Raw genomic sequence first — 24859 nt, 5'->3', positions numbered from 1 at the left:
AAAAACATTAAAATACATTAACTTTAAATTTAGGTAACACTTTATTTTAAGATGTCCTTGTCACAGTATGCACTTACTAAAATTTAAAATGTAATTAATGAATATGACCCAGTATAAAATAAATAGTTAAACTGCAACAACATCAGTAAGCTAAAAATCAAGTGTAACCTAAATTAAACATTGAATAGTAGTGTAGTTCATATTATAATTTATTATAATTATAATTTGCTTTGCTGTGTTAGTAAAACATTTAAAAGAAGTGAATGAAGTCGAAAGCAGTTTGCTGATTAAGGTAAGATAATAATATCTTTACCATATCATTAGCTCAACCCTCGCACGTGTGATCAGAACTTTGTCACTAGACTAAAGTAACAGCAGTTTTAAGATAACACAATCAATAACACATACCGGTACAAATATTAATGCCATTGTTTGAGTATTGCTTTCAGTTTTCAAATTACTTAAATGCACGGGTTTGCATACAGTAATGTACGGCCAAAGTAATGAAATGGCTAGCATTGTAATAACTGTTCAATTTAAAATCCGTATATGTAATTAAATCATGCAATGTTAATATATCAGCCTCCAGTACATGAGCTATTAAACTCTGTATGCTACTTGAAAATATATAGCTTTAATAGTGGTTATGAATCTGTAAACAATTGCTGTGATTTCATTGGTAAAAACCACTGTAAAAGTAATAATGCAATAACAACTAGCAAATGTAAAATTATAAGCAAAATTACCCAAATAAATACTAAGCAATGTCCTTTGGATTACAAAATTTAAAAAATCTAAACACTAGTACCAGATCTTAATAATAATAATGACTGTCACGAATGACCCGGTTGAGATATCAAGTCAGTATTTCTTCTTAAAGGCCTTTAATACTTCTTGCATTTGAATTATATACTTCAACACACAATATTTAATACAGTAATGCTATAATAGAGATGCTTGAGTGATACACATGTAAGACAGCTGGCCCAAAATGGCCCAAAAACAGCATAAACTTACAGAACTACATAAATGTACATAAACTAAACCATTAACTTGTAGACAATAACTATTATCTTTAAAAAATGTGGAAATTCCCCATACATTAATAGCTTATTCTTACTTTGTGTTCATTTTAAATAGCTTTTTTACTCTTGAAGTTGATTAACAAACATGTTGTTAGTGTTTTTACATTACAATCACCAACATTGCCAGTAATAATAGGCCTAAAGTCTGCAAAGTTATCAAAATAACTCTGAAAACTGGACTGACACGGTTTCAATTTACTAGAACTTCAATGTTAAGCTGCTTTGACACAATCTACATTGTAAAAGCGCTATAGAACAAAAGATGAATTGGGGGGGGGAGGAAAATCTAATAAATGTAAATTCATAAACAAATTATGATATTAATAAACAAATAAATAATAAACAATGTCCTCTGCATTATTAAACTAAAAATAAAATCTGAACACTATTTGGTCTTTGTCTAATAATAACTGTCACGAATAACCCCGGTTGGTTTATAAAGCCAGTACTTCTTCATAAAGCCTTTAATATTACTTGCATTTAATTTATATACTTCACCACACAATATTTAATACAGCAATGCCATAGTAGAGATGCTTGAGTGATACACATGTAAGACAGCTGGCCCAAAATGGCCTAAACTTATAACTAAACTAAACTTATAGATCTACATACAGTATGAAGCATTAACTTTTAGACATTAACTATTTACTTTAACAATGTGGTTCATGCCGGGAATTTCCCATACATTAAAAGGACATTCTTACTTTGTGTTCATTTTAAATCATTTTTGTTTCGAGAACATCGTCTTACCCTTAAAGCTGATTAACAAACATGTTGTTACTGTTTTTACATTATAATCATTAACATAGGCAGTAATGATCGGCCTAAAGTTTGCAAAATTATCAAAATAATAACTAATGAACGTAAGATTATAAAGACAATTGCCCAAATTAATTAAGCAATGTCTTTGATTATTAAGTTTTTAAAATCCGTTTGGTCATCATCTAATTATGACTGTCACGAATGACCCGGTTGAGATATCAAGTCAGTTTTTCTTCAAGAGGCCTTTAATATTTCTTGCATTTAAATTATATATTTCAGCACACGATATTTAGTACAGTAATGCCATAATAGAGACGCTTGAGTGAGACACATGTGAGACAGCTGGCCCAAAAACAGCATAAACTTATAGAACTACATAAATGTACAGAACTACATGTAAAAGCATTAACTTTTAGACATTCATTATATTTAAAAATGTAGTTCATGCAGGGAATTCCCCCTAAATTAAAAGGTTATTCTTACTTTGTGTTGATTTTAAATAGATATTGATTTCTAGAATATAATTTTACTCTTGAAGCTGATTAACAAACAGGTCAATACTGTTTTTACACATTAACATTGGAAGTAATTAAAGGCATATAATGGGCAAAGTTGTTAAAAGAATAATTAATAATTTTAAAAAAATTGTAAACTTTCACAAATTAATTTTCTGGATTATTAAATGTAAAAAAAAATCTGTTTTGTCTTAATCTAATGATGACTTTCACGGATGACCCGGTAGAGATATCAAGTCAGTATTTATTCACGAGGCCTTTAATTTCTTGCATTAAATTGATCTCAGTAAACTATACATTCACTATATTTAGTAAAGTAAATCTATAATAGAGTTACTTGAGTAATACACATATAGTCAATGTACAGTTTCAGCCACTGCCCTGAACTGCCACGTCAAAGACCGTTATGACAGTCACAGTCAGACCTGTAATAGCCTATATTCCAGCTGACTTTACTGAATAAAGTCCACATTGAAACATTTGAGTCCACGCCACGAAAACGATCGATATATTGATACGCAAGCGCGTGCACCAGCTGTCACCACAGTGATACAAAGTTACGAAATATCTCCTGCTACACACGGAAACCGACAGTCATGATAAACTTACAAAAGCTGTGTACAGAATGACGCTTCCAGACTACACTCGAAATACGGTTGCCTTGACATTATAGGTTGTGTTTGTTTATTGGTAAATAGCGAAATGAGAGATACTTACCTGAAAGAAATTGATGAAGCGCGTATTTCCTCTGGTGATGTTGAATTGCGTGCCGAAAGTGCCACGTCAAACTCTAGCACAACACCGGTGTGTGCGTACACAGCGTCACGGCGCGTCCGTGCTGCGCATGCGCACACTGGAGGGAACCACTACACGTCAGCAGGCATACAGATGTGCGTATTAGCGAATGGCATTCTGGGCTGCCTTTTCAGAGGAAGATGATATTATGATTAAAATGAGCTTGATTGTAGGGTTTTTAAACGTACTTTGGTCAACATTATGAAGAAACATTATGTTACTGTTGTAATACTGTGATTCTTATACAATATAGACAGTATACAGTCATCTAATTCACTATTTTAGCTGGCAGCATTTCCCAGCATTCAGTATATACACAGTGGAGACTTACAATCTTAATTAACTAGGCTAAACTTGCAGTGGGACATGTTGTCATATAGTCACAGTGGCCTGAAATGCTGCATTATCTAAAGTATATATACCAATCATTTTATTTACAGTATTTTCAGCAATAATCAAACAACAAAACAATAATTAAACTCAAATAAAATGTGCAAATACATTAATAACATAAAGCAATATTGCTATTTTCATAAATTTAGACAGTACAGAACATAAATAAAATAAATAAATAAACAAACATGGGGAAATGTGATTGCTAAGTAGATTTTTGACTACTTTTATCATTCTTACAACATTTTAAAAACATATCATGCCTATTCAACTCATTTTAAAAGTATTTCTCAACCTTAACATCTAGTTAGGGTATAGCGAGGATAAAAGTAACGTGGGACGAAAGTAACAAAGCGATTTTCTCGAAGCCCTGACAGATTTCCAGGCTATAACAGCACATTCAGACAATTCCTTTATTCAACTTATAAACCTAAATTCATTTATTGGAAAGCTTTTTACACACAAATGCAAATATACTCAGTGTAAGCTGAATTTTTTATTTTTTAAATGAACTTTATTTAGAAACCATCACAGACTCTCACAACAAGAAAGCTATTAAAACTAATAAAACATGTGCTTTATTTAATATTCTGCATTAATTTGTTTTGTTTTTGTCATGTGCCCTCATTTATTTATTTTTTTTGTTTGTTTGTTTGTTTGTTTGTTTTCCTCTCTTTGTCTTTCTTTGCTTTACCTATATTATATTTATTTTAAATTTGTTACATTTTTCTTGTTGCAAAAAAGTAATATTTGTATTGATTGTACTATATTTCTATCAGTTTTGTATTTGTATTTGTTGTAATGGTCTGTTGTTATTGCAATAAAAATAAAAAAACAGCACATTCAGCATGCAACCCTTGATGGAGCTGCCAAATATCGTGTGATTTCGGGACCGTGCCCTGCAGTTAGCTTTTTTCCTTACTACAAGGAAAAAGGTTTCTCTTTTCATGTGCCATAATGATCAATCTACAGGTTATTTAGTGCAATAACACATCCTTGAGTTTGAATTATTTTGAGTTTTTCAGTTTAAAGGTAAATCAGGTTTAAATGGCAAGAGTTCCTGTGGGGATGAAAGTAACACCGTTATTTATGTCCCACTGCCTTATTTTTCACTTCCACATCAGTTTTCAGTGTTTTGACTCATATTTTTTATAGGATTAAAGCATATTGCCATTAATAATAAAAATATATTCAAAAATTGTAGAAAATTGTAACATTTTGAATTGGTGGATTGCTTCTGAAACATTTGATGGAGCTAAAATTAAAAATGAAAATGCTGACAAAATATGTTTGCAGTGAACATTAACAAGGTCATAGTCAGATATATTTAAAATAAACAAGATTAGGCCAATAAATCTAGCAAATATTGTTGTGTTACTTTTGACTTCTGATGGGGGTCAAATGCAACAATGTGCAACGTTTGTATAAAGTGAAGTTATATTGGAGTTGTTCCAAACTGATAGAAAATCACAGCTGATTTTGATAGACCACTGTTGTGAGTTAGTAACCACAGCAAAAAAATATATATTTCTGCTACAAACATTATCTTAAAAATAAATATATTAAAAAATAATTAATATATTATAAAAAATATATTAAAATGAGGTTTTTATAAAAAAAAAATATTACCTTCATCCCTGCTCTCACTATCTGTTTAGATAGGCTACACCTTTACATTTTTATTTACAATTACTTGTCAAATAGGGTTAATTGCATTCAGTGGGTCCAATTTATCAGTTTATTGGTAAATTTATTAGGAACAGAATCCATAAATTTAGTATTTTTTATATATTTTTATTAAAATGCAAATATTTATATGCAAATATCACATATGGTCCATTCCTCTAACTTCCCCATACATGTTTCCGATTTGGTTATGCTTTGGGAACGAATTAAGAACTTTAACTGGTAGCGTTCTCCATAGGTTTCTTTGAGTTATCAACAACAAATGTTCTCACAACGTTGCAAGGAGGTTTTCGTAACAATTTAAAGATAACCTAAAAGAAAACGTTCTGAAATCGACAGACTGACAATAACAGACTGATGCTGTTTCTGTGGTATATTTCATTCATTCATTTTTTTTTCGGCTTAGTCCCTTTATTAATCAGGGGTCGCCACAGCGGAATGAACCGCCAACTTATCCAGCATATGTTTTACGCAGCGGATGCCCTTCCAGCTGCAACCCATCACTGGGAAACATCCATACACACTCATTCACATGCATACACTATGGACAAATTTCGCTTTCCCAATTCACCTGTACCGCATGTCTTTGGACTCTGGGGGAAACCGGAGCACCCGGAGGAAACCCACGCGAACAGGGGGAGAACATGCAAACTCCACACAGAAATGCCAACTGACCCAGCCGAGGCTAGAACCAGCGACCTTCTTGCAGTGAGGCGATCGTGCTAACCACTGAGCCCTCTGTGGTGTTTGAAAAATAAATTTTTGATTTTGAAAACATAAATATTCATATAAAATCAAGTAAGCTACATAATAAAGTATGTCATGGTTTGATTAGATTTTTGGAAAGCTGCTCATCAGAACGTTCTCCTAACCATTTTGTAATATATGTATCTTCTTTACTTTTTCATTTGTTTATCTTATTTCAGTGCCCAAGACACTTATTCGGACGTTGTCTCGTGTTTCTTTAAACGCCGGTTAAGTTAGAGCAGAGTTTCTCTCCTCAGGATGTTCTCTGAAGCATGACGCAGAAAAGAGGGCCGGACTCCAGCTGATGTGCTTTTCCACCCACTGAAGAAAGCCTCAGAAACTGCAGTGAACACAAACTCGCTTTCTGTCAGACTGGAGGATCTGCTTGCTTGATGATGGGAACCGGAGAGTTTGTGTGCGTGACGCTGCGCGGCGGCGCGCCGTGGGGATTCACACTCCGCCAGAGCGCGCACGAAAGCCAACATCCAATCCAGCTGCTTCAGGTGAGACCAGTGGCTCTTTTTACGATGCTACAATCCAGTTAAACTACCTGTGGGCAGAGATCTAGTGAAAGTGACGAATAATTTAATAATTTATTTGTTATTGTGCATGAATAGCTTCTCTGGTTCACTTTACTCAAGATCTTCAATGGAGTTTTGGAAATGTTGGGATGCCAGCTGGCTGACCAGATAAAAAAATAGCCTGGACAGACTATACAGAGAAGTAAACCATGTTAAGTTGGTTTTAGCAGCATTTTAGGGCAGAATGATAGATTTGCTTGTTGATAAATGCAGGTTTACGTGTTGTAATAATGCATGTGTGACTCCTAGCTCTGAACTATGGTTTAACAATAATTCAGTTTACGCTACCTACCTGTGGGCAGAGATCTAGATATGTGACGAATAACAAATGTATCTATTTATTTGTTATTGTGCATAAATAGCTTCACTGGTTCACTTTCGCAACATCTTTTAGGGTTTTGGGAATTTTGTGTCGCCTAGAAAGGGTATAGCTGCTCTGTAAAACAACTGCTGGTTTCCACACAGTCGATTTGTGTTGAGTCAACATGAAGGAATTATGTTAAGTTATTAGTTCTTACAAATTTAAGTGAATTGAAGACAAAACAGTCAAGTCGTCTCAAAAACAACTCAAGAATCCCTTTAAATAAGTAGTTTGAACAAACAGCAAACATCATTTATTGAGTGTGGTTTCCCAGATTTAAATAACAGCCTGGACAGACTATTCAGAGCTGTAAACAACGTTTTAGACTTGTTTAAGCAGCTTTTTTTTAATGGCGGAATGATAGATTTGCTTTTTGATTTACATCTTGTAATCATGAATGTGTGACTCCTGACTTTATATTATTATGAATCAACAATAGTCTAGTTTACACTACCTGTGGGCAGAGATCTAGTGAGAGTGATGAATATCTGTTGTCTTTTTTATCATTATTGTGCATGAAAAGCTTCACCGGTTTACTTTCTCAAGATCTTTAATGGAGTTTTGGAAATGTAGTGTTGCCTAGAAAGGGATGCCAGCTGGCTGACCAGATAAAAAAAAACAGAGCAGTAAACCATGTTTTAGGTTGATTTGAGCAGCGTTTTAGAGCAGATCTGATAGTTTACATCTTATAATTCAAAGTTTACATCTTATAATAATGAATGTGTGACTCCTGACTCGCTCTTATTATGATTCAACACTCCAGTTTACACTATACCTACCTGTGGGCAGAGATCTAGTGAGAGTGATGAATAACGAATGTATTTATTTGTTATTGGTCATGAATAGCTTCACCGGTTTACTTTCTCAAGATCTTTAATGGAGTTTTGGAAATGTAGTGTTGCCTAGAAAGGGATGCCAGCTGGCTGACCAGATTAAAAAACAGAGCAGTAAACCATGTTTTAGGTTGATTTGAGCAGCGTTTTAGAGCAGATCTGATAGATTTGCTGGTTGATAAATGTAAGTTCACATCTTATAATAATGAAAGTGTGACTCCTGACTCGCTCTTATTATGATTCAACACTCCAGTTTACACTATACCTACCTGTGGGCAGAGATCTAGTGAGAGTGATGAATAACGAATGTATTAACTTGTTATTGTGCATGAATAGCTTCACTTGTTCACTTTCTCAAGATCTTTAATTGAGTTTTGGAAATGTAGCGTTGGCTAGAAAGGGATGCCAGCTGGCTGACCAGGTAAAAAAACAGCCTGGACAGAATATACAGAGCAGTAAACCATGTTTGAGGTTGGTTTAAGCAGTTTTTTAGGGCAGAATGATAGATTTGCTGGTTGATAAATGTAAGTTTACATCTTATAATAATGAATGTTTTACTCCTTATTAACTCGCTCTTATTATGGTTCAACAATAATCCAGTTTACGCTACCTGTGGGCACAGATAAATAACATATTTATTTATGTATTTATTTGTTATTGTGCACAAATAGCTGCACTGGTTCACTTTCTCAAGATCTTTAATTGGGGTTTGGGAATTTTGTGTTGCCTAGAAAGGGATGCCAGCTGCCACTGTAAAAAAAAAATTCTGGGTTCCACACAGTCGATATGTGTTGAGTCAACATGAAGGAATTAAGTTAACTTATTAGTTTTTACAAATTGAAGTGGATTGAACAAAAAACAATCAGGTTGTCCCCAAAAAAACAACAACTTCCTTTTAAATAAGTAGTTTAAACAAACACCTAACTTCATTTTTGAGTGTGGCTAACCAGATTTAAAAAAACAGACTGGACAGACTATACAGAGCAGTAAACGTTTTAGACTTGTTTAAGCAGCTTTCTTAATGGCAGAATTATAATAATGAATGTGTGACTCCTGACTTGCTCTTATTATGAATAAACAATAATCCAGTTTACACTAGCTGTGACTCCATTGTCAAAAGAGCTCAACAGAGGCTGTACTTTCAGCTGAGGAAGTTTAACCTCCCAAAGGAGCTGCTGAAACAGTTCTACACCTTCATCATTGAATCAGTCATCTGCACATCAATAACTGTCTGGTTTAGCTCAGCTACTAAATACGACCTCCAAAGACTACGTCGAATAGTTTGGACTGCTGAGCGAATCACTGGTACAACCCTTCCTACTCCCCAAGAACTGTACTTATCCAGAGCGAGCAGGAGGGCTGCCAAAATCACTCTGGACCCCTCACACCCAGCACACTGCCTCTTTGAACTTTTACTTTCTGGTCAACGCTACAGAGCACTGCGCACCAGAACAGCCCGACACAGAATTAGTTTCTTCCCTCAGGCAATCCATCTCATGAACACTTGATGATAATAATTGTGGAACCAACATCACTACTTGCCATACACTTTTATACACATATACACTTATTTAACAACACACTTTACATGCCAATTTGCACATAACAGCTGCACATATAACGTTGTATATAGTAATAAACACGTACATACACTTGTCAATCTGTATATTTGCACTCACTACTTACTTCTATTTTTAAAATATATTTATTATCTGTTTTTTGTCCTGTCTCTGTTATCCTGTTGCACTGTAGAAGCTCTGTCACGAAAACAAATTCCTCGTATGCGTGAACATACCTGGCAATAAAGCTCTTTCTGATTCTGATTCTGTGGGCAGAGACCTGCTGAGAGTGATGAATATCTGTTGTCTTTTTTTATTATTATTGTGCATCAATATCTTCGCTGCTTCGCTTTCTCAAGATCTTTAATGGGGTTTTGGATTTAGTGTTGCCTATGCCAGCTGGCTGACCAGCTAAAAAACAACTTAGACAGTCAATGCAGAGCAGAAAACCACGTTTTAGACTTGTTTAGGCAGGTTTTTTTAACGGCAGAGTGAAAGATTTGCTTTTGGACAAATGTAGGTTTAATAAACATCTGTAATACACTCAAAAATGTATACTAGCTGTTTGTTACTTATTTAAAATGAGCTGAAACAACACAATTCTTGAGGGTTTTTTGGGACAGCTTTAGTGTTTTATGTTTAATCCACTTAAATTAATAAAAACGAATAAGTGTCCAATCGATTGTGTGGATTTTTATACAGTGTAATGAATGCGTGACTCCTGAGAGTTGTTTATATAGTGATAAATGAAGGTTTTACAGAACATAAATGTAGTTCACCTTTAAGGATACAGTTCAATAACACAAAACAACGAGCGTTATTTGTCTTTGTTGTACATATGGGCAATGCTGTATACAGATTCTTGCATAATGACAGCATATCTCAGTGGCCACCCGCAGAGTTCAGACTGGTCAGTTGGTTTGATAAATGTTCACTGGCAAAGTTGTTTTTCTTGAGCTGAATTTTTACAGGCAGATCTGTGCTGCGCCTGTCCCAGACTGGAGCAGGGGTCCTTATATGGTCACAGCAAAGCTAACAAAGTTTGTTGGCCGAGTTTAGGCTGTCTGTCATCACTCCCATAGACATCAAGAATCTAAACTGTTAGTATTGAGAAGCTGGAATTATTTGTTGATCTTGTTTTTTTGCTGATTTAGGGCTTGTGCGAGAATTTGTGAAACCTTGAGTGTTGTGAGTGGGGAACGTATAGGATATGAATATGTTTTATGTTCTATTGATGGGATATTTATATGGAAATGCTCAACACAGTCTGTGGAGACACCTGTTTATACTTAAATGCTTTGCTTACTTTACAGTTTAATACATTTAAAAGATCATCGCAGGCGTTAAATACAGAATATAAACAGAGCATAATGTTTAAGCAATATAAAACCATGGTAGTCAATATTTGTATATAGTGGATCCAAAAAGGTTTTCAAAATTGCCCTCAGACAAGAATGGGTGTTGTTCATTACTTTTAGGACAAATTTGATGAAAGGTTTGAACCACTTCACGCTGTAAAAAATATCTGATAATTAATAGTTTCCATATTTTGTGATTCACAAGTGTTTACCATTTATTTACGGTTGTGAATTGCATTATGGGATGTTGATCTCTGCTCTCTCGACTATTGTTGTTGAAAATTCAACTCTAGAGTTTACCAAAGTGACTTTTATTGACATTTGAGTCGTTTGAAATATTATAATAAATAACAGTGTAATGTACCAGGACGTATTTGTTTCTGTTGTTTTTTTTTCTTTCTTTCTTTCTCTGCTACACCCTAGTACAGTGTAGGAGCTAATGACCATCACCTGCTGCCACTTATGAACCACTCCGTGATTGGAGGACGAGAAAAGCAATGGGCATTTAAACAGCAGTTCTCCACTAGAACAGTGTGTTTTTGTGTGTGTGTGGAGGCTTTGTTTTTGTGAGGCTTTATAAATATATATTTAGTTTGATTCTTTAAGCATCATTTGTTGATTAGGAGCTTTAATTTGTTTAAGTTCTGTTGATGCTGTTGATCATCTGAAATAGCTTTTGCCTCGAACTCTTTTTGATTGTAAGTTCATTTTTGTTTTCAATACTACTTTATCCACTCTTTATTCTGTTAATTTGGGATTGGGTTAGTAGGGAGGGGGTGCCATTTTTCTTTTTGTAACAATTTTCTCCTGTTTAAAGCTACGGTCACACCGGGCTTTGTGTGTGCGAAATTCTGTCGTGCTGCGCTGCGAAAAGGGGCGGGATTAAACAAGTTTTAGACATTTTAAAAAGCCAGCGATCGCTCCATGTTTTAAATTTCTGTCCAGAGAGGTCCTGTTTTGATCCTCGATTGGTCTCATGCAGCCAAGTGATGCGATTTCGCAGGTTAGAGTTCATCAAGCTTGAACTTTGCACCACAGCAACTTGCGAAACTTGACGCATGACCCCGCGTTTCCGGTCTGACACATTCGCGTGCGTATGAATGGAAGTCTATGGGAAGAAAAGTCAAGTGTGACCGCAGCTTAAGTTAGTAAGGGAGTGAGAGTATTTTTGATGTATTTTTCTTTTCTTTTCTTTGATAGATTATTCAGTTCTTCCCTTTCTCTCAGTTAGAGAACGTTTGTTTGTTGTTTTAGCTTGAACCCCCTCTTGAAGCCTTTCTTTTGGAACCCTCCCTTAATCCTTTAATAAATATTGTTAATCTTTATTCCAGTTGCATTTTCTTTGTTTAGTCCTTTGAGAAGTTGCTCATGTGACCTCATTGCTGACACACACACCTAGATAAATAAGTTTGTAAAATAGCAGAAATGTACTGGCAGTTTATTAAAAGGTTTTTGTAGCATAATATTCAACACCAACTGTCATGATTACCAGCAATCTCTAACCACCAGAGGTCGCTGGTAAGAACTCACTTTCACATGGACTACATCTTATGAACTACAAATTCAGTCATGCCACATACACACACCTGCTCCAAGTCTCCACTGATTGGACTCCCACAGCTGATGCTGCTTCTGGACTAATCACACACACTACTTTAGCAGCACACACACTCACTTCCTGGCTGAGTCTTGTTTACCTGTAAAGTGACAATTCAACGTGTTTTCCTTAGTCTTGTTTCTCCGTGTTTTGACCCTTGCCTAGTGGTGGGCAAAGCGAGGCTTCGTGAAACACTGAAACAGTTGAAGCAAATGTGTCGAAGCTTCGAAACGTTTCGAAACCCCACTCTACAGTGACGCCTAGTGGTCATTTTTATGTATTGCACTGGAACAGTTTCAGCAAATAACAGTTAAGCAAATTGAGGTATTAAACCCCACTTTGTAAAATCGAATCCTCAAGGGATATAGTGGAGTGGTTAGGGTTCCTGACTTCCATGCGGAGATTGTTGGTTCGAATCCAGGCTGATACAGTTATTTTGAAATGCTTAAATATCAGTTTGAGATGCTTTGCTTGTGTATCATTTTGTTTCAACATTGGTCTGACATCCGAATAAACACTTTGTGAATAAATATAGCATGTTTCGGTCATAAAACAGGGTTGTTGCTAGATCAGATACAGTTGTGGACAGAAGTTAACAAGTCTCGAAACGCTTCTGAACTGATCATGCTTTGAATCGCTTTAGTCACGTGACCTGGGAGTTTCGGATCATGCTTCGGTACAGTGTTTCGAAACACTTGTGCTTCGGGATCTCGACACAGTGTCGAAACGTCAGTTTCACGTCAGCCATCCCTACCCTTGCCAAGTTTGTCTGTTTGTCCATGTTCACTGCCTGCCTTCCGACCTCTCGCCTGTTACAGTGACTACGATTCTGGATTTGCCTTTATTCATCTGTTTGCACCTGTGTTGACCCTTGCTTGCCTGACTACCGAATAAACCTGCACTTGGATCCTAACGTTGTCTCTGTCATCCACGTGTTACACCAACCCAGACAATAGATCATTTTAAACTATTAAAGATGCTAATAAAAGACACTTTTTTTTTTTTACTTTTCAAGGTTAAAAGATGTTGAAAGAAAGATCAAGCTCCCATAATGCAATTCAAAAGCATAAATAAATGTCAAAATAAAAACCTGAAACACATAATATGGAAAGCTGCTAATTTACGGATATTTTTTTACAGCTGTTGTGCTGAATATCAGCATGTTTGTTATTCAGTATTATTTAGCTTGATTTTTGCATTTCTTTTGGTAACCGAAAGGAATTATTTGCAGCAGTTCTACAAAGAGAAGAAATATTCTGAAAACACACTTTATTTTCATATTTGCAACACTTTTCATATACACTCACAGACAAAAAGGCCCAATATTTCAGATTTTGCATTTTTATTGTATACAAGTTAATACAACTTGACCTTATAAAACTGGACTGACACAGTTTCAATTTCAATTTACTAGAACTAGAAGCTGCTTTGACACAATCTACATTGTAAAAGCACTATAGAAATGAAAGATGAATTGAATTGAATTGAATGAGGTTAGACACTTAAAATACCCAAACCTGTATACTTAACATTAAAGATTTTTTAGCTGAAACTTTGGTGATTTATGAAATCCAAATAGAATGTAAATAAAGTTAAATAGAAAAACATATACAGGCAAAACAAAATTAATAGTTTAATTAATAGAGTAATCAATTGGGCCTGATGCTACATTATGAAGCAAAACCATCGCAACAACTGACGAGTATTTACAAATTTATTAATGTCCAGAATGTGTTAAATGTAATATTTGTAACTGATAAAATAAAATAAAACAATAAAAAAAATTAAAAATTAAAAATTAAAAAATAAAATAAAATAAAATAAAATTAAATAAAATTAAATAAAATTAAATTAAATAAAATTAAATTAAATTAAATTAAATTAAATTAAATTAAATTAAATTAAATTAAATTAAATTAAATTAAATTAAATTAAATTTAGGGTGGCACGGTGGCTCAGTGGTTAGCACTGTCACCTCACAGCAAGAAGGTCGCTGGTTCGAGTCCCTGCTGGGCCAGTTGGCATTTCTGTGTGGAGTTTGCATGTTCCCTCCGTGTTGGCGTGGGTTTCCTCCGGGTGCTGTAGTTTCCCTCACAGTCCAAACACATGCACTATAAGTGTATTGAACAAACTAAATTGCCCGTATGAGTGTGTGTATAAATGTGAGAGTGTATGGGTGTTTCCCAGTAATGGGTTGCAGCTGGAAGGGCATCCTCTGCATAAAACATATGCCAGAATAGTTGGTTGTTCATTCCTCTGTGGCGACCCCTGAAAAATAAGGGACTAAGCTGAAGGAAAATTAATGAATGTATTGTCGGGAACAGAAACGTTTGTGGGACTTTGTGACTGAAATTATGTTATGAATTATTAACCAATAACATGATTCTAATTCTGCACTAATATCTAATCAGTTATTTAGATGCCAGAAACTCAATGCATTTAGACATGTAGATCTGGTCCATGATGATCTGCTGAAGTTCAAACGAGCCATCGGAACGGAGCTGAAAGGTGATTTAAAGGCACAGTACCGCCAAAAATTAAAATTCAGGCATCATTTACTCTCTTTTTACTTGTTTATTAAATGTGTGTACTGTTGAACACAAAAGAGGATATTTTGAAGAAGGTTGTAAATCTGACATCCATACTTGGAAAAACAAAAACTATGAACGTCAATGGTTACATCCTTTACAGTCAACTGAAATCTTTGTGTTGTGAGGATTTTCAACGTGTTTTCTTTATGTGTTTGTGTCGTGAGGATTTGCAACAAGTATGTTGTCAAACCAATGAATATCTTTTTTAATTTGCTGGTGTTGTTTTTTGTAATTGCATGTGTTTTCTTAAACTGCAGCATGTTAAGATCTCTTGACCAACATAACTTTCAGCTGAGTACTGAAGGATTATCCTGTGCTGTCATGAGAGATTTTCAGACAGTTCTCACACATACGTGCTGTCACTTAACGTCTTTGAGGAGTGACCTTATGCTCTTCTCAGTTATCTGCAAGACATAACTTTTAACTGACTCATCTAAGAGCAAACTCCACAGAGAAATATGCCTAAAACATATACATTTGAAGTCAGAATTATTAAACCTCCTGAATTATTAGCCACCCTGTTTTTTCCCCCAATTTCTGTTTAGCAGAGAGCAGATTTTTTCAGCACATTTCTAAACATAATAGTTTTAATAACTCATTTCTAATAACTGATTTATTTGATCTTTGCTATGATGACAGTAAATAATATTTGACTAGATATTTTTCAAGACACTTCTATACAGCTTAAAGTGACATTTAAAGGCTGAATGAGGTTAATTAATTTAACTAGGCAGGTTAGGGTAAATAGGCAAGTTATTGTATAATGATGGTTTGTTCTGTAGACTATCGAAAAAATATTGCTTAAAGGGGCTAATAATTTTGACCTTAAAATGGATTTAAAAAAAATAAAAACTGCTTTTATTCTAGCCGAAATAAAACAAATAAGACTTTCTCCAGAAGAAAAAATATTGCCCTTTAAATAAGATAACATGTATGCGTCTCAGATATATTTAATATACTAAAAGGCATAGTACACCCAAAATACTTAAAGGGACAGGTCACCCAAAAAAATGAAAGTTTCCTCACAATTTACTCAAACTGTGTATCTAAAAGTGTATCTAAACTTTTATGAATTTCTTTCTTCTGCTGAACACAAAAGATATTCTGAAAAATGTTGGAGAAAAGCAGCCCTTGACTAGAAACCAAAACTACTATGAAAGTTAATGGCTGTTTCTTTCTATCAGTCTTCAAAATATCTTACTTTGTATTCAACTGAAGAAAGAAACTACTCAAACAAGGTGAGTTATTAATGGAGACATGTTTATTGTAAATAAATAAACATTTATTATTATATTAGAGAGGTGACACAGTGGCACAGTAGGTAGTGATGTCACCTTACAGCAAGAAAGTCGCTGGTTCGAGCCTCGGCTGGGTCAGTTGGCGATTCTATGTGGAGTTTGCATGTTCTCCATGCATAGGTGGAGCATGTGTACTCAAACCAGCGACCTTCATGCTGTGAGGCGACAGTGCTAACCATGCCACCCTTACTTTTGCTGTGTAAAATGCTAAAATCCTTTTTAGCTAGCTAATGGTCTGTGCATTATTCTGGAGTACGTTATAAATCTTTTTGGCATCTTGTAAGGGGTCGAATGTTGAGTTCATAAAAAGTACAGATTGATACAGGCTCTTTTGAACGTGCACCTACGGAAATATTTTCATAACGAACCCTTGGATGGCCTTCAGAAATCTGTAGGAGTTGTGTTTAACTTGAAGTCATTTAGCTTTCAGCGTTACAGCTGGATTCACTCTGGTAAACTGCTACCCGACTTGCAGCACGAGTTTATGAAAGTGTGCTGTTTACAGCCTAATGTGGATTTAACAATGGGAACGTGACCGTCGGTGGACCACCATGGTGCTTTTTACCTGAAATGAGTGCTGGAAACACTGAAAGTTAATTGCTGAAAGCTGTGGGAGGCTGAAGAAGCTTCCAGAACGCCGCTTTTACTTTGTGGGAGTGAATGAGAGCAAAACTAACCAAGCTTATAGTGCCAAATATTGTTGGGTTACAACCCATGTAGCAAAGAATTCTGGCCCAGATTTGGCATAATTCTGGCACAGCAGGCATTCATCCGGCACTGGCATACAGCATGTGGGCCAAAAATGGGCCTGGTTTGGCAGAGGCGGCACCGTCTTTAAGGCGGCACACAATACTTGGGCCAGATGTAAAATGTAGTATTTGGCCCAGATGTTAATAATTGATATATGGGCCGTGTGAGTCTGGCCTATCTTGACCCACATTTAAAATACATTTTTATTATTTTAAAATAAAAATTAAAAATTCTACCAATCAGGTCGCTTTGAGAAAAAAGCACACCCATAGCACGCCTAAAGTGCAATGATTTATGGGTTTATCAATTTAATTGCAGTCGTGACACACCAACATATCTGGCCCAGTTCAGGCTCAGTTATGGGTTATTAACTTGGCTAAGTCTTGGCCCAGATTTGGGAATGTTCAAGAAACAAAGGAGGATCTATTACACAGTTCACTTTGCTTTCAAACAAGTGTTTAGTGTTGTAAAAAAATAAATTATGATAGAGAGAGGAACCCAGTCCAGGAGACTTGAACAAGCAGAAGAATTCCTTTATTGAGACGTGTTGGTTAATCTGCAGTCATACAGCATCTTCTTTTAAATGACTGTGGTCACAGTTTCGATTATCTTTTGGTTCATCTTTCCCCTCCTTTTTTGGATGCACTTTTGTGTTCAAATCTGTGTATCTGAGCAGTGATTGTATAGGCCCGGTCCCTCTGTACAGCCCTTATACGGTGAACAGAGCGGATTCATAGCAGTCCATGTTTTTATTCAATTAAAGATCCTTCACCTTTAAACCGGGCCTCCTGCCAACGGCTTTAAAAGGCTTTGCTATTTTTACCAATTGTTAGCACGCAGAATATTACAGTTGAGTAGCTGTATTTGTAGACCTCTTTGTTAATGATTTAGAACAGGAAATATAAGTGTGTGGTGTTTTATATATTTACATTACACTGTAAAAAACATCTGTTAATGAACAGTCTCAGTATTTTGCGATTCATTTTTTATTTATTTATGATTGTGAATTGCATTATGGGATGTTGATCACTGCTGTGTCGACTTTTGATGTTGAAAATTCAACTATAGAGTTTAACAAAGTGACTTTTATTGACATTTTAGTCGTTTGAAATAATATAGGAAATAATTTATAGAGAAATAAGTCTGTAAAATAACTGTACTGGCAGTTTATTACAAGGTTTTTGTAGCTTAATATAATGAATTAACACCAATCCATACAATATATCACTTCAAACTATTAAAAATGTTAATAAAATCCCTTTTTTTTACTTTTCAAGGTTAAAAGTTAAAAAATCAAGGTCCCATAATCAATTCAAAAGCGTAAATAAATGGGGAAAAATTAAAAAATTGAAACATGAATCACAAAATACAGAAAACTACTAACTTACGAATATTTTATTTACAGTGTATAATGTGTTGTAAAGCTGCATCAGGCCAAAATATGTACTGATATTTCACCCTTAAATGAAAAACTCTCCCTTTACTTGCTTTAAACCTGTTTGGGATTCAAATAACAGTAAGCTTTACGAGTAACTTTGTTTAACAAAAAAAAAGATATTTTGGTAACCCTTTACAATAACCGTACATGAAAAATGATGTATTAATATGTAAACTAAACATTACTTTATAATAAATTAATTATGAGTAAGGGATGCGCTAATCATGAACTAACTTTAACATGAGTCACAAGAGTTTACTGTATGTGTTACTAACTGCTACCTTAATTACTTGTACATGTTATTAGTTAATGTATTAAAATTTAAGTTTAAGCTAAATGTAGCCAACATAAACTCATGAGCTGTTACAGTTTTTACAGACACTAGGACACATTTTTCAATACTTAGGTCACTTTTGCAAAACTCTTTACACAATTCTCCTAACGGACTTTCAGCTTGGCAAAGCAGTTCATTTCACATTCAAAATGCACTACAGCTACCACAACACTTTATTCAGGTCTCAAATATAGTCATTCTTCCAGGACACCAGCAAAGGTTGACAGCCGACAAACACACTTTGTCACCCACAAAACAATGAGCTACTGTAAAAAAACACTAACAACATGAGGCATTGCAGTGTTTTCTTGTGTTGAACAAGGACACGTCTCTGTTTATAACTGCAGTATATGTTACTGGAATGAATCAGACATGATGCAGAATTCCTCGATATTTCAAGAGTTCACACTTGGCTGCTGATTGATTATAAGCTTGTTTGGCATGCTGTCCCGGGAGAGAGCCCTGAGCTCATAAGCTCCTCGAGCCCGGGGCTCCCTCCTGTTGCAAGGCGAGAGGGGAGTTTGAGCTCTGTAGATCTGGAGAACTCCCCTGCTGCGGTAACTAATGAACAGATAGTGATTGCTCTTGAGAGATAACTACATACTAGAAGCATGTCTATAGTGCTGATTTGGATTAGTCAATTAGCTTAAGTTGCATGTTTTTGGACGGTGGAAGGAAACTGGGGAACCCGGTGGGAAACCCACGTGAGCACAGGGAGAAAGTGCAAACTCCGCACCGAAACGTCTGCTGGTTTGGTAAAGCCTGGAACCAGAGACGTTCTTGCTGTGAGACAGTGCTAAGCACTGGGCCACCGTGTCACCCATCTAGGAGAAGGAGGAGTAGGGGTGGAAGGGGTTCTTCAAAATGAAGATAGCGGTGGTACGTAACCCAGGGTATTTGTAGTAACTTAGGGGTCGTCTGATTGGTGTATTGAGAATTGGATAATGCGGATCCAGCCGCTAGCAATCATAAGCACGTGATCCTCTCGAAATTAGTTTATAAATAAACTTCACTTTGTGTCGTTTTTTTTTTTTTTTAAGTAATTAAAAAGCACTAAGTAATTCCAAAATACAAGAATTTGTATCCACACCATCCACTGACACAGAGACAGTAGTAATGCTAATCTACTCGCTCTTCTCCATTTGGCCACACGTTCTCATGTGAATGTGAATTTAACCTGTTTTATGCAATTTGCCTTAAACCAAAAACAAACCAATGGAGGACAATACCTGCAAAAACAATAAATAAATAAATAAAGATGCAAATAAATGACTGAGCAAGTCCCTAAATTCCTGCATAAATAAACAAATAAATACGCAAATAAATAAATATATAAATCCACAAAATTCTGCTGAAATAAATATAGTAAATGCTAAACTGCTCGCACTATTAATTATTTATATCTTTATTTATGCAGGAATTTGTGGATTTTATATATATTTATTTGCGTATTTATTTGTTTATTGTTTTATGTATGCAGAATTTTTTGGATTTATTTACTCATTTATTTATCAATTTGCTTATTTATTTATTTATTTGTTGGTTTTTTTCAGGTTTCATCTCCATTATGAACCCCCTAGGTAGAAAAAAAGAAAAGTAAAACTACTATGTCTTTTATTCACAGTACATATTTATATTGGATTCAGTGAAAAAAAATATGGTTTGTGATTTTAACGTGTTTTATTCAATTTACCTTTAACCACCAGCCCGCCACCCAATCCCCCCTCCCTCCCAAAAAAACCCAGAATCCACTAGATTAACTTAAAAACATGATTTCTTCTTAAAGTAATATATTTTTACCTTAAACCAGTGTTTCCCAATCCTGTTCCTGGAGGCACACCAACAGTACATATTTTGGATGTCTCCGTTATTAACTTCAGGTTTTGGAGTCTCTTCTGATGTTATGATAAGATGATTCAGGTGTGTTTGATTAGGGAGAGATTGAAAATGTGGACTGTTGGTGTGCCTTCAGGAACAAGGTTGGGAAACACTGCCTTAAACCAGCGGTTTTCATGTCATGTAACCACATGAAAAAATCTTCTGCTTACAGTAAGTAAAGTTTAACTTTTGCATGTACTTTCCCTTTAATTAAAAATGTTTGTCTGTTTTTGGCCAGTTTTATATGGTTGTGTTGGGAGTTTCAGAATCCTCTTTGGGTTTATTTTTCATATGAGAATACTTTTAATATTGTTGAATGTCTTTTCTTGACTGCACACTGCCCTCTAGTGGTCATTAAGAGGAAAACATTGTTCTCTAAAATTGGTCTGATATTATTATACTACTACCAGAATCAGAATCAGTTTTATTGCCAAGTGTGCTTCACACACACAAGGAATTTGTTTTGGCTACAGAAGCTTCCAGTGTACATAAAGTGACAAGTGACCAACACAACATAAATAAATATGAAAAAAAAAGACGATAAACATTAAACAGAGATGCAGTTAGTCAAAAAGATCTGGATGTTGAATTGTGTGTACAGATTTGTTATAAATATACAGGTTATAGTACGAGCGGGCGCAGCCATTTGAATAATTTTGTCTCGAAACTTCCGGTCTCGTTCACTTCCATTCATTTTTAAACGTTAAAAACAGCTCGTTTTGCTGCTTGGTGTTGCAAACTGATATTTTCTTATAATATTATTCTACTTTGTCTGTATTGTAATGCAAACACTTGTTTGTAGAGTAAGTAGTTTGACCGTTTTTGGCCGTTTATTATTCCTAGTCATTTCTCCCATAGGCAACTGAATCGGAAGTTCTAAAACAATCGCAAAAACGCGCGCACTTCCGCATTGAAGAATAAGGTCAATACAAGTGAGTATGAGAAAGTATTGCATTGTATATTGCTATAGGGTGCTACTACTACTAATAAAAATATTGTAAAATTGTCGAGATCTTTTTCCAGGTGGGCAATTCAGTATATTCATACTGTATGTTGATTCTTATCAAACTGTTATTTGTTATATGCCTTGATTTGAATGATTTATTTTGCTGTAATGTCATCTGTATATTTAAACTGTATATTTTTGTACACACCTATCTGCTATCTGATTTCTGTAGTTTATTTTTTTCCTTTTCGGCTTAATCCTTTTATTAATCAGGGGTCGCCACAGCGGAATGAACCGCCAACTTATCCAGTAAATGTTTTACTCAGCGGATGCCCTTTCAGCCACATCCCAACACTGAGAAACACCCATACACTCTTGCAGTCACACACATACACTACGGCCAGTTCAGTTTATTCAATTCCCCTCATGTCTTTGGATTTGTGAGGGAAACCGGAACACTCGGAGGAAACCCACACGAACACAGGGAGAACATGCAAACTCCACACAGAAATGCCAACTGGCCCACCCAGGATTTGAACCAGCGACCTTTATGCTGTGAGGGGACAGTGCTAACCACTGAGCCACTTATTATCTTTATGTCAGTCATTTTAATTTATATACACTTCAGTTTCAGGTTGTTCGCTAGCTTGTATCTCGTGTCGCTGCATAAACATCTATCAGCAGCACAATTACTAAACGCGACCTCAGACGAACAATTGCAGAGCTTTATGACTTGACCTTAAAGCCCAGTTGATTCGTGATGCATTCAAGTTACAGATGACTGATATTAAATCTTATGTTGAAGTGTCTCTGCTTTTCTATGCCAGGTTTACGGGTCACAGACCTGCTTTGGCCACTGTTTAGTCATTTGACATGCAGCTGTTGTGATGCGTAAATTAGTGCCACTTGGTCTAAATTAAGACGCAGTGTCTGTGAACCAAGAGTGGAGTTATAGTTCTTTATTTCGTCCAGTGTGTACTGTATTATACAGCATGAGTGCGTACAGGTCTCTCTTTTAGATTAGTACTTTCTATGGGATGCTTAACAAGTGCATATACACTCAAATAATATCCATAAATTAGCAGTTTTCTGTATTTTGTGGTTTATGTTTTTATTTTTCCCTGTTTGTTTATGCTTTTGAACTGCATTATGGGATCTTGATCTTTCCTCCAATGACTTTTAACATAGAAAAGTTTGAAAAAGGTGACTTTTATTGACATTTTTATTAAAGTGATTTATTGTCTGGGTTGGTGTTGTACGTTATGCTACAAAAGCGCTTTTTTACACTTCTCTATATATTATTTCTTATACATTATATTATTCCAAACTACTAAAATGTCAATAAAAGTCAATTTATTAAACTGTAGAATTGAATTTTCAACATCAGAAGTCGACAAAGCAGAGATCAACATCCCATAATGCAATTCACAACTGTAAATAAATTGTTAATTAACAGATATTTTTACAGTCTACTTATTTAAAATGAGCTGAAACTACACAATTCTTGAGTTTTTTTAAAGGGACAACTTAATTTTTTTATGTTTAATCTACTTAAATGTGTAAAAATAAGCTAACTTAATTCCTTCATGTTGTCCCAACACAAATTGTGTGGAACCCAGCATTTTTTACACTATACATTAGATTCAAGAGTTCACACTTAGCTGATGATTCATCAAAAGCTTGTTTGGCATGCTGTCCCGGGAGAGAGCCCCGAGCTCAAGGGATCCTCGAGCCTGGGGCTTCCTCCCGTTTGCAGAGCGAGAGGAGAGCCTGAGCTCGGTGGATCTCAGAACTCCCCGTCTGCAGTAGCTAAGGAAACATGTGAGGAAAAAAGGGGGCTAGACAAATGCTTGATTGTTATGCATGATGTATATATTTGGATGGTGGGAGGAAACCGGAGAACCTGGGGAAAACCGACGCGGACACGGGGAGAACATACAAACTCCTCACAGAAACACCTACCGACCTGGCAGGACCAGGGTTGGCAGTGTTCTTGCTGTGGGGCTAACAGTGCTAACCACTGGGCCTCCGTGCCGCCCGATCTAAAGTGAAGGAGGAGAATGGGGAGGAAGGGGGGTTTCTTCCAAACGAAGATAAAGTGGACTGAAAACTGTGGTTATTTATAGTAGCTTATGGCTCATATGATTGGATGATACTGATTAGCTTAATGCGAGACCGGCTGTGATAAATCATAAGCATGTGATCCTCTCGAAATTAGTTTATTAATAAACCTCACTTAGTCAGTAGCAAAGCCTAAACTGCAACTAATCTAACAATATATTAAAACATATATATATATATATATATATATATATATATATATATATATATATATATATATATATACACATATTAAAACATATATATATATATATATATATATATATATATATATACATATATATATATATATATATTTATATATATACATATATATATATATATATATATATATATATATATATATATATATATATATATATATATAAATATATATAATATTTTGTATATTATACAACAATTAGTACACCCCATTGAATATGTTAGTGGAAAATATGAAATATATATTAATAAAAAGGAAAAATTAAGACAACTAAATATAAAATTTAGTTAAAATATTTTGGTTTTTTGTTGTTGCAGTAACTCATTTGAATTTAGATTCATTTTGTCAATTCATCGTTATTTCTATAGCACTTTTACAATGTAGATTGTGTCAAAGCAGCTTAACGTAGAAGTTCTAGTAAATTGAAACAGTGTCAGTCCAGTTTTCAGAGTTGAAGTTCAGTTCAGTGTGGTTTAATTTTCACTGCTGAAAGTCCAAAGACTGTATAGCAAATCCATAGATGCGCAGCTCCACAAGATGTATTATCCTTCTAATATCACCCTAACCCTGCCTAATTCCTAACCCCAACCTCAGAACCATTCAAATACAGTGTTGGTAGCATAATCTGATGGGTAGGATAAAATGTCAGGACACATGCCAGTGGGTTAAACGCATTTTCAGTTTATTTGAATTGGTATTAAAAGTCTTATTTATGACTCTCTTGAAATACCAAACATATTCTAAATAACCCACTGTGAAGTTATTGTAACTAGATTTATAAAACACGAATATGCGAATCAAAGAAAATGTAATGTTTTGATTCTTCTAGTATTAACTGATGTTTACAGTAAAAAGCGATTAGTTGATTTAATTTTAAAAAGTGAGTTGCCATAAAAGTGACAAGTTGACTCAACTTAAAAAAAATGATAAGCGTGTTCACTCATTGTAACTTGGAACTGTTAAGTTAACTTCATTTTTACAATTATGCACAGTGTCACGTGGTGGAGAGTCACAAAACACAAAAAT

At 35.1% G+C, this 24859-nt stretch overlaps 2 protein-coding genes across 3 annotated transcripts in view; one reads left to right on the top strand and one right to left on the bottom strand.

The window, feature by feature from the left end:
* Positions 1-3189, bottom strand: part of sec24d (SEC24 homolog D, COPII coat complex component) — a 47884-nt gene extending 44695 nt beyond the window's left edge. For both annotated transcript variants that reach the window (XM_056462415.1, XM_056462416.1), the window contains exon 1: positions 3083-3189. The gene's annotated coding sequence lies outside the window, so the exon portion shown is untranslated. The remainder of the gene's footprint in view (positions 1-3082) is intronic.
* A 3177-nt stretch (positions 3190-6366) lies between these two features.
* LOC130232481 (synaptopodin-2) overlaps positions 6367-24859 on the top strand; it is a 30765-nt gene continuing 12272 nt past the window's right edge. The window contains exon 1 of the mRNA XM_056462414.1: positions 6367-6489. Coding sequence (XP_056318389.1) covers positions 6379-6489 — 111 coding nt within the window. The 5' untranslated portion in view covers positions 6367-6378. The remainder of the gene's footprint in view (positions 6490-24859) is intronic.

The sequence above is a fragment of the Danio aesculapii genome, chromosome 7, assembly GCF_903798145.1.
Source record: "Danio aesculapii chromosome 7, fDanAes4.1, whole genome shotgun sequence".
Lineage (NCBI taxonomy): Eukaryota > Metazoa > Chordata > Actinopteri > Cypriniformes > Danionidae > Danio > Danio aesculapii.
Note: the sequence above shows the minus strand (reverse complement) of the source record. Positions and strands in the feature narration are given on the sequence as shown.